The sequence below is a fragment of the Arachis ipaensis genome, chromosome B09, assembly GCF_000816755.2.
Source record: "Arachis ipaensis cultivar K30076 chromosome B09, Araip1.1, whole genome shotgun sequence".
NCBI classification, from domain to species: Eukaryota; Viridiplantae; Streptophyta; class Magnoliopsida; order Fabales; family Fabaceae; genus Arachis; species Arachis ipaensis.
The window spans coordinates 11927629-11938072 of record NC_029793.2 but is presented as its reverse complement, the minus strand read 5'-3'; the positions used below and the strand labels follow the sequence as shown (position 1 = coordinate 11938072).

General features: G+C 33.1%; 1 protein-coding gene and 1 long non-coding RNA gene across 5 annotated transcripts in view; one reads left to right on the top strand and one right to left on the bottom strand.

Annotated features, from left to right (window-relative positions):
• LOC107617618 (putative ABC transporter C family member 15) overlaps positions 1-10100 on the top strand; it is an 11497-nt gene extending 1397 nt beyond the window's left edge. The window contains exons 2-12 of one of the 4 annotated variants that reach the window (XR_001614996.2): positions 2846-5184; positions 5277-5363; positions 5461-6102; positions 6276-6440; positions 6809-7103; positions 7227-7441; positions 7851-8156; positions 8611-8674; positions 8769-9008; positions 9571-9988; positions 10025-10100. Coding sequence is in view for 3 of the 4 variants with exons in the window: in XM_016319423.2 (XP_016174909.1) it covers positions 2846-5184; positions 5277-5363; positions 5461-6102; positions 6276-6440; positions 6809-7103; positions 7227-7441; positions 7851-8156; positions 8611-8674; positions 8769-9008; positions 9571-9704 (4487 nt within the window). In the remaining variant the exon portion in view is untranslated. Of the gene's footprint in view, positions 1-2845; positions 5185-5276; positions 5364-5460; positions 6103-6275; positions 6441-6808; positions 7104-7226; positions 7442-7850; positions 8157-8610; positions 8675-8768; positions 9009-9570 lie in introns of all 4 variants that reach the window. The other 3 variants (XM_016319424.2, XM_016319425.2, XM_016319423.2) reach the window with 3 other exon arrangements.
• Positions 6934-7918, bottom strand: LOC110267157. The gene is made up of 2 exons (XR_002354514.1): positions 7785-7918; positions 6934-7082 (listed from the first exon to the last, which is right to left on the bottom strand). It is a non-coding gene; the product is annotated as an uncharacterized LOC110267157 (long non-coding RNA).

Sequence of the window (10444 nt, the reverse complement as noted above, 5' to 3'; positions counted from 1 at the left end):
AAAAAAAGACTGTCTTCAGTAACTTTGGCATTCCTTCAAGATTATCTTTTAAACCGTTTTTTAAAGACAAATATATCCTATAATTATTTTTAACAAAGAATATTTAAACCTTTTTTTGTTGTTTTCTGACGTATACAAAGCCAAGTAAAACACTTAATAATTAGAATTAAATAATTAATTTGTTTAGTTATTTTTAAGAGTGCTTTCTTAGTAGGTTCCACGTCTTTGAAAACAATTGGTCATGAAAATACAGGACAAGCCACATGTTTGTATCTGCCAGGAATAATAATTAATTCAAATTTTGTCCAATTGCATAGATTCATGGATCTCAATTTTATTATTATTTGTTTTTTTTTCTAAAAAAAGAAATATGATTATTATTGTTGGTAAATTTTTTGTATTTATATAATTTGAGATTTTGTGTGCTATTGCCTTGTTTTCCATGGATATATATCAATTTTGTGTACTTGATTACTTGGTGCTTCTTTAAAAATTCAAAAGAAAACAAAAACCATGGCTATTTCAGCCATAGATTTTATTTTAACTTTTTCCCTACTTTTTTCGGTTTTATTTGTTTTGTATCTAATTTGCATTTGGACATATATATAAGACGTGAGGCCAAAGCTATCTCAGTATTGATCCAATAATTAAGTTGGTATTTATGAATAATTAAATTAAAATGATGGGGTTAGAATTAGTGAAAGTTATGTTGGAACTTGGAAATTAAATGGGACTTACATGAATAAAATAAAAATTAAAGATTAAATTGTGATGTATGTAATGTCAATATAAAATGATTACACACTATTATTTAATCAAAATCTTTTATTTATATTATTACTCAAATGATGCTAAATTGCTAATTATAATACAAAATTTATTGAGGGTTTCAATGTATGTCAATTAACTCCTTAATTAAGAGAAGCTTCATAAACTCCTTTGAGGTAATCATTATCATGTTAAAAATTCAAAGTATTTTTTTTATTCATGATGTAACCCACTCAAGGGACAATAAGGTAGAAACAGCTAGACACACATCAAATCTACATCTACTCATATAGTTTTAGTTTGGGTTTAATTTTACATCAAACATTATTCAATAATACAATAACATTTCTTTATTTTTTAATTAATTGTCATTTTTAAAAAAAATATATAAATAGTGGTCCAATTAACAAATTTAGTTAATATTACTACAATTTTTCCTGGTCAGATCCCATGATTAAGATATATATTTATATTAGCACAAAATATAATAAAACTCTGTTAGAATAGGTTTTTTCATGAAGGAGAGAAGGAAAAATTTGGCACAAAAATCATTTCACAAACCGTGTGATTGATGAATAAATCATTAAGATGCATATAAATTATAAAATCAAATGTGGCTCTGCCTATTATTGAAGTTCCCAATGTTTGATGGCACCATATGGTGTGTGTAGAGAGAATATTCTGTTTGTGTACCTTAATGCCAAATCAAGAAGGGATCAAGTTGAGTTCAAATTTTTTTTGTCAAGTACATGTATATGTATATCATAATAACTCTGCAATTATTCTCTGTGATGAGCTTTTATAAGTTTCTAATAAAATGTGGGGTTCACTTTTATGGTGGATGATTGCTTTTGTAAATGTGGGGTCAAGATTCAATTAACCTATTTGAGGGATTTTTTTTTTATTTTTAACTAAATTTTTAAAGTTTAATTACTCTGTTGGTCTTATACTTTCGCGAAATTTTCAATTAGGTCTATATATATATTTTTTAATTGGGTCCCTGCATAATTTTTTTTTCAATTAGGTCTCTCTTAGCAGTAATCGGCTTAATTTTATAAGGACTCAACAAAAAAAATTGGTGCAGGGACCCACATAAAAGAAAAAAAAGTGTAGGGACCCAACTAAAAAAAATTGGTGCAAGGACTCAATTAAAAAGAAAAAAAGTATAAAGATCTAATTGAAAATTTCGCAAAATTATAGAGACCAACAGAGTAATTAAACTAATTTTTAAAGAATAAATAGACAAAAATACACATAAAAAAATTTGGTGTGAATAAAAGTACAAAAATTTTAAAGTACACTCGAAAACTTGGTTTTGATAGACAAAAATATAGTATTGTTAGTGAATTTATAAGACCTGAAGTATATTTTTGTTCTTCGAAATCAATCTTTTAGGTGTACTTTTATGTTTACGAATTTTAGTATGCATTTTTGTTTATGTCAAATTCTTTTAAGTGTAGTTTTGTCTATTTACTCTATTTAAATTATGTTATTTTAGTCTGAACCAATTGAAATTTTATAAAAACATAGATTTTTTAATAAAAAATATTTAAGTACTTTACTACCTTTATTATTACATAAATAAATAAGGAATGGCAGAAAAGATGAAAGAAAGTGGTACTCTAAATAAAAAGACAAAAAGAAAGGTGTGGTATCTATCAACTATCACTATGAATATATATATAATTTCAATAACAATGAATTAACCAAAATCAAATTTCAATGTACATGCATCACATATTAACATGCCTAAGTTTGAACCGAAAGTATATTATTACTATTTGATTTAGTATTCGAAATTATAAACAGGAGTAATGTATTGAGGTTAGAACAGTTTATTTAGTCTCTTACGTTTTTTTTGTCTTAACATTTTTAATCAAGCAGTGACATCACATATCATGTTAATGTAAAAAAGTATCACCCCATTAGTAATACTAAAACAAAAAACATTTGAAGGAGTAAATCAATTCAACGACGGATTAAATTAAATACTAATTAAGAAATAATTGTACTAAGTGGCAAGCTTTATCTAATTTAAATGAACTTTTGTTTCATAACTTTTTTAAACATTTGACAGATATTAGAAGTTTGAATTTGTCTTCATGGATTCCAGTAGATTCACCATGCTTGTTGGAGCATATAATTCTACCTGTGGAATTTGGATTCTTTCTGATATTGTTATTCCAACTTCTGAGGAAAAATTTGAACTTCATCAACAAGCAGAACAAAATCCCCTCAGATATGATTCATCAAACTATAACAACAAACCATGGTTTAGCTTACAAAATCAGCATAGTTCTCACCACTTTGATGGTAGCTCTTCATGCAGCAACTCTATCACTTATCATTTTCAATCATGAGACTCAATGCACTTCAAAATTCAAGGCTATTGCATCAGAAACAATTCAAGTTCTATCATGGGGTGTGAGTCTAATTGCAATTTTCAAGGTATCAAGAACAAGTTCTTATTTTCCTTGGATTCTCAGAGCTTGGTGGATTTGTAGTTTCATTTTGTGCATTGTTGGAACATCACTTCATACAATATTCAGTGTTAGCCAAAAGGGTCAAATTGGTTTAAGAGAATATGCAGATTTCATTGGTTTGGTTACTTCAACATTCTTATTGATTGTTTCAATTAGAGGGAAGAGTGACATTGTGTGTGTTCAAAAAAGTGAGGTAACTGAACCACTTCTGAGTTCAAAACCTGGTAAAACTTCAGAATTTCCAAAGGAATCTCCATATGGAAAGGCTACTTTGATGCAACTCATCAACTTCTCTTGGCTCAATCCATTGTTTGAAGAAGGTTACAAGAAACCTCTTGAGCAAAGTGACATTCCTAATGTTGATATCAAGGACTCGGCCGAGTTTCTAACCTCGGCCTTCGACGAGAGCCTTAGGCAGGTAAAGGAGAAAGATGGAACTACAAACCCCTCTATTTACAAGGCAATCTATCACTTCACCAGGAAGAAAGCAGCAATCAATGCGCTTTTCGCCATAATATGCGCTTCGGCTTCATATGTTGGTCCATACTTGATCACTGACTTTGTTGATTTCTTGGGGGACAAGGAAAAGCAGGGGTTGAAAACAGGGTATCTTCTTTCACTAGCATTCTTGTGTGCTAAGATGGTTGAGACAATAACTCAGAGGCAATGGATTTTCGGTGCAAGGCAATTAGGCCTTCGCCTTAGATCTGCATTGATATCTCATATATATAAGAAGGGTCTGCATCTTTCGAATAGATCGCGACAAAGTCACACAGGCGGCGAGATAATGAACTATATGAGTGTTGATGTGCAGAGAATCACAGATTTCATTTGGTATGTCAATGTGATTTGGATGCTTCCTATACAAATTTCTTTAGCAGTGCTCATTTTGCATACAAATCTTGGATTAGGCTCCATGGCCGCGCTAGCTGCGACTCTAGCAGTGATGACTCTGAACATACCTCTTACCAAAATACAGAAAAGATACCAAGCAAAGATCATGGCAGCCAAAGATGAAAGAATGAAAGCAACTTCAGAAGTTCTGAGAAACATGAAAACTTTGAAGCTTCAAGCATGGGATAGTGAATTTCTTCAAAGGCTAGAATCATTGAGGAAAGTGGAGTATAATTGGTTACTGAAATCATTACAACAAGCAGCACTTTCTGCTTTTATCTTCTGGGGATCACCTACATTCATATCTGTGATAACCTTTTGGGCTTGTATGCTAATGGGAATCGAGCTAACGGCCGGAAGAGTCTTATCCGCATTCGCCACATTTAGAATGTTACAGGATCCTATTTTCAGCCTACCTGATTTACTCAATGTCATGGCTCAAGGGAAAGTTTCAGTTGATAGGATCGCTTCGTACCTTAGGGAGGAAGAAATCCAGCATGATGTCATTGAAAATGTATCAAGGGACAAAACAGAATTTGATGTAGTCATTGATAAAGGGAGATTCAGCTGGGATCCAGAGTCTAGAACTCCATCTATTGATCAAATAGAGTTGAAAGTTAAAAGAGGAATGAAGGTGGCGATTTGTGGATCGGTTGGTTCTGGAAAATCAAGCCTGCTGTCTGGTATTTTGGGAGAGATATATAAGCAATCCGGGAAAGTGAAGATCAGTGGAACCAAAGCTTATGTTCCACAGTCTCCATGGATTCTTACAGGGAATATTAGAGACAATATCACATTTGGAAAAGAGTATGATCCTGAAAAGTATGAGAAAACTGTCCAAGCTTGTGCATTAAAGAAGGACTTTGAGCTATTCTCTTGTGGTGATCTCACTGAGATTGGGGAAAGAGGGATCAACATGAGTGGTGGACAAAAGCAGAGGATTCAGATAGCGCGAGCCGTATACCAAGATGCTGATATATATCTTCTTGATGACCCTTTTAGCGCCGTCGATGCACATACCGGAACACACCTATTTAAAGTAAGATTTTGTTGTCATAATTTGTAAATTTTCATGCTTTGTAGAAATAATTGCTTCAATACTTTGTTTGTTCCACATTTTTTCTGCTTCAGGAGTGTCTTATGGGGATTCTTAAAGAGAAAACCATACTTTTTGTTACACACCAAGTTGAATTTCTTCCAGCAGCAGATCTCATCCTGGTAAATTCAGATTCAGTGTGAATATTCTTTCAGTATTTTTGTTTTGTAAGATGGAAACTAATCTTATATATTAGTAACTGATCACAATCCAATGTAGGTGATGCAAAATGGAAAAATTACACAAGCTGGAAAATTTGAAGAGCTTCTAAAGCAAAACATAGGATTTGAAGTCTTAGTTGGTGCTCATAGTAAAGCTCTCGAGTCGATTCTCACTGTCGAAAACTCAAGCAGAACAGCTCAAAATCCCATAGCTGAAGCAGAATCCAACTTAAATGCGAAACTCATGCACAAAGAACAGCATGACACAGTGGAAGATAATCCACCAGAGAGAAAAGGAAATGAAGGAAAATTGGTTCAAGATGAAGAAAGAGAAACAGGAAGCATATCAAAAGAAGTGTACTGGACTTATTTGACAACTGCGAAAGGAGGAGCATTGGTTCCGGTTATAATCTTAGCACAATCTTCATTCCAAATACTTCAGATTGCAAGTAACTATTGGATGGCTTGGGTTTGTCCTACAAGTAGTGATGCTAAGCCTATATTTGACATGAATTTCATACTTCTTATTTACATGGTTCTTTCTGTTTCTGGCGCGCTATGTGTTCTGGTGCGAGCCTTGTTGGTCGCATACACCGGCCTTTGGACAGCACAGACATTTTTCACAAGCATGCTGCATAGTGTGCTTAGAGCTCCAATGTCATTCTTTGATTCAACACCAACTGGAAGAATCTTGAACAGGGTAAACATTCATAGAAATTCTATTTGTTTTTTTATTTTAGCACAATCACATTTCTTTAACTGTCTCAGGATAGAAATATAGATACACCAAACTATTTGAAGAAGTATCTAAGGACTAATTAGAGTTAAGTGAAATGGAAGGTTAATAACAACTATTTTCTTTTCCATTTTCAGGTCTCTACAGATCAAAGTATTCTAGATTTGGAGATGGCAACCAAATTAGGATGGTGTGCTTTCTCTGTAATACAAATTCTGGGAACTATTGCAGTGATGTCTCAGGTGGCATGGCAAGTTTTCGCCATTTTCATTCCGGTAACTGCAGTCTGCATATGGTATCAAGTATGTCATCCTTTCTCTCCTTCATGTTCCTATGTCATCATCATTACTAGTTAAAACAACATTGATTGTTGCAATCTTGTGAAGCACATTATCAAGGTTTAGTTATTATGAAAGTCTGTAGTTTCACTCAATTTTCAATTCAGTCTCTATTGCTTAATTTGCAATTAGATTCTCTATACCTTAATTTACAATATAAGCGCCTAATTGAAATTTTTATACAATAAAAGGACTTGATTACAATGAAAATTTAGTAAGACTATTATAGTTTCAAGAATAATTAGACCAATAATCAAATAGGCTATAGTTATGAATGTAAGTTACCAATTATCTTTGATATACTAATTGAAGTTGAATCTTGTTTATCTCAGAGATATTACACACCAACAGCAAGAGAACTGGCTCGCTTAGCACAGATACAAATTGCACCAATCCTCCACCATTTTGCAGAATCTTTAGCCGGAGCAGCGTCGATACGAGCTTTCGATCAAGAAGGCAGATTCATACATACAAATCTTGATCTTGTGGATGGCCATGCAAGGCCATGGTTTCATAATGTGTCTGCAATGGAATGGCTTTCTTTCAGATTGAACATACTTTCAAATTTTGTTTTTGCCTTCTCACTTGTTATGCTTGTGAGCCTCCCTGAAGGAATAATCAATCCAAGTGAGTACAACTCTAATAATGTTATTCATGTTTTCTATCATGTTATCAAGTAATTTTTCTCAGATATTTATGAAATCACACACTAATATTTTCCTTTTCTTTTCTGCATTGGATCTATTACAGGCATTGCAGGGTTGGCAGTAACATATGGGATCAATTTGAATGTGTTGCAAGCTCAAGTTATATGGAACATATGCAATGCTGAAAACAAGATGATCTCAGTTGAAAGAATTCTGCAATACAGAAATATAGCAAGTGAGGCACCACTTGTCATTCAGGACAGCAGGCCGCCGAGCAACTGGCCGGCGACCGGAACAATATGTTTCACAAATTTAGAGGTTAGTGATGAAATCTGAATCATGGATACTCAAAAGTATCATACTTTATGCAGGGTCCGAGAAAAGACTAGTTATGTAAGCAGCTTAACCTGATAAGTGCATAAGTTGTTTTTTTCACAAGTTGAATTCATGACCATATTAAGATCACAGGGAGATGACTCAACCATTGCTCAAAATAACTTTCTAAATTCATGTTTATTTTTTCATGAGATATCAAATCTTGTAGTTAAAGTAACTAGTTTACTTTTATGCATGACATACCATTATAATATATTCTTTCAAATGTTACATCTCTTGGGATAGTTTTGCTCAATAGTTATTGAAATTATATCTTTTTTAGTACCTCATACTTGTATAGTGACAAGAATTCAGGACACCATCATTCATATAACAACAAAATGTTTGGCAGATACGCTATGCTGAACAACTCCCATCAGTTCTGAAACACATCACATGCACATTCCCGGGACAGAAGAAAATTGGCGTTGTAGGACGAACCGGAAGTGGAAAATCGACCCTTATTCAGGCGATTTTTAGGATTGTTGAGCCAAGAGAAGGAAGCATTGTGATTGACAATGTGGACATATGCAAGATAGGTCTGCATGACTTAAGGTCAAGGCTCAGCATCATCCCACAAGACCCTTCCATGTTTGAAGGCACTGTTAGGGGCAACTTGGACCCCTTGGAACTATACTCTGACACTCAAATCTGGGAGGTAAATCCATATTTCAATACATTAGAGTCATTTATAGTGCATGATATGGAAGTTGAAGTATCTATATCATTGTCAACATTTTCTTACTTACCTTTCAAGTGAAGTTTTTGTAGCTTGTGTTTTAATTAATTACGGCTCATCCTTAAATGTTCCTTACTAATTAAGGAGTGCTGCATTTCTTGTTAATCAAACAAATCTTAGCTCTCCATTTATTATATTTTATATCAATAGCTCAGATTTAGAGTTTAGGATTCAAAGTTTTAGTATTTAGAGTTTAGAGTTTAGGATTTAAGATCTAAGTTCAAAGAGCTCTGCACTCCTTACTTTCTTCGGAGCGCATTAGCATTCGTCGTTTATTACTCACAAAGTAGTAAATAATTGTTAGTTCCTCTCTACTTACAGATAAAATATTACTGTCATCAACTAAAATATATATATATTCTTTTATTTTCAGGCACTAGATAAATGTCAACTTGGTCAGCTAGTGAGGGAAAAGCAAGACAAGTTGGATAGCCCAGGTCGAATTCAACAACTCTCCATGATAATTTTGACAATGCCTTTTTGGTGACAATCAATGATTACTAAAATGAAATGAAATGCTAATTTTGACAGTGGTAGAAAATGGTGAGAATTGGAGTGTGGGACAAAGGCAACTATTTTGCCTAGGAAGAGCATTGCTGAAGAGAAGCAGCATATTAGTTCTTGATGAAGCAACTGCCTCTGTGGACTCTGCAACTGATGGGGTGATACAGCAGATCATCAGTCACGAGTTTAAAGATCGGACCGTCGTCACAATTGCTCATCGTATCCACACGGTTATAGACAGTGATCTTGTTTTGGTGCTCAGTGATGGTATGTATGCATATATATATATATATAGGAATGGATTCTCTTGTGTGAATCTTTTCCAGTGAAACATCAAATTCAAACATAACCATACCATGTGAAAAATGCATGACAATGTGACTATTAAAAATAGTTACATGACATTATGTTCTTTCAATAAGCCACTTTTTCTTACATGATACATAGGGTAAATTACACTTAATTTTTTTTTAGGTTAAATGATAGGTGAAAACTCAGGTGCAGTTAACTTCATGTAAAGTTGATAGCTGAGAATCGTTAGATGACAATTTAGTCAAATCTGTCAAATTATTTAACGACTCTTAGCTATCAACTTCACATAAAGTTAACTGCATCTGGCAGATGACACCCTTGATTTGTCATGTTAAGGAGGTCATCATTATCATTTGTATAGATCAGATAAGTATCATGTTTATAAAATACATGGATACAAGATATCATATAACTTGAATCTCAGAAAATATAAGTTCATACTTTTCAAAATGAAGTATTGTTTCATATGTTAAACTTCCAAGGAAGCTTGCTAACATAATCCTGTGTTTCGCTGCAGGGAGAATCGCCGAGTATGATGAGCCGTCGAAGTTACTTGAAAGAGAAGATTCCTTCTTCTATAAACTCATAAAGGAGTATTCAAGCAGATCAAGTGGCTTCAACAGCTTAGCAGCTCAACATGTTCAAAGCTAGGAAATAATAAATTCTAAGGCTCTATGATCATTTTAATTTATTGGAGTTATTAACTTATTATAGTATTGGGGACAGAAAAAGCTCCAAAATGTTCCACACAGCTTCAATAAAACCACCAACCAATGATGTATATGTAATGGCTTCATTACAAGGTGATAGAGTTGTGTGGGTACTCCTCAAGTGGCTCTCTATTTGATAATGAGATATGATGAGGATTAGGCTTCAGTTTTGAGAGGAAGAAGAAGACTTGTACAAGTCAGAGGGACTTGAACCAAAATGAATGTATCCAAAATGAATGTATATTTTATTTTGACTATGAGACTGTAATATAATAAGCAATTCCCATGTAATTTTCTCAAGGAAGATCAATCACTCACCTCTCTCTCTCTCCCTCTCCTCAAATGATGTTTGTCTTTCTTGGATTTAAAAAATGGTAGGGGTTATGTTAGATAAAACAAATTAAAAGTAATTTTTAATAAACATAAGTTACAATAATAGTATTTGATGAAATTATTTTTAAAATTTAAAATGACTTTTATAACATAAAGGTAATAAAGAGTACCAATAAATTTAGATAGAATAAATATTCAAATTGGCTTTTAAGAAATTCCAAAGCAGACACTTTGTTGTTTTAAAGGAGACTAATTTGGTTCCTAGCGTTTTAAGTCTTATTTCAACTTAATATTGTTTCACAGTTAATATTGTTTCACAGTTAAATTTAACATGAACAATTAGCATAT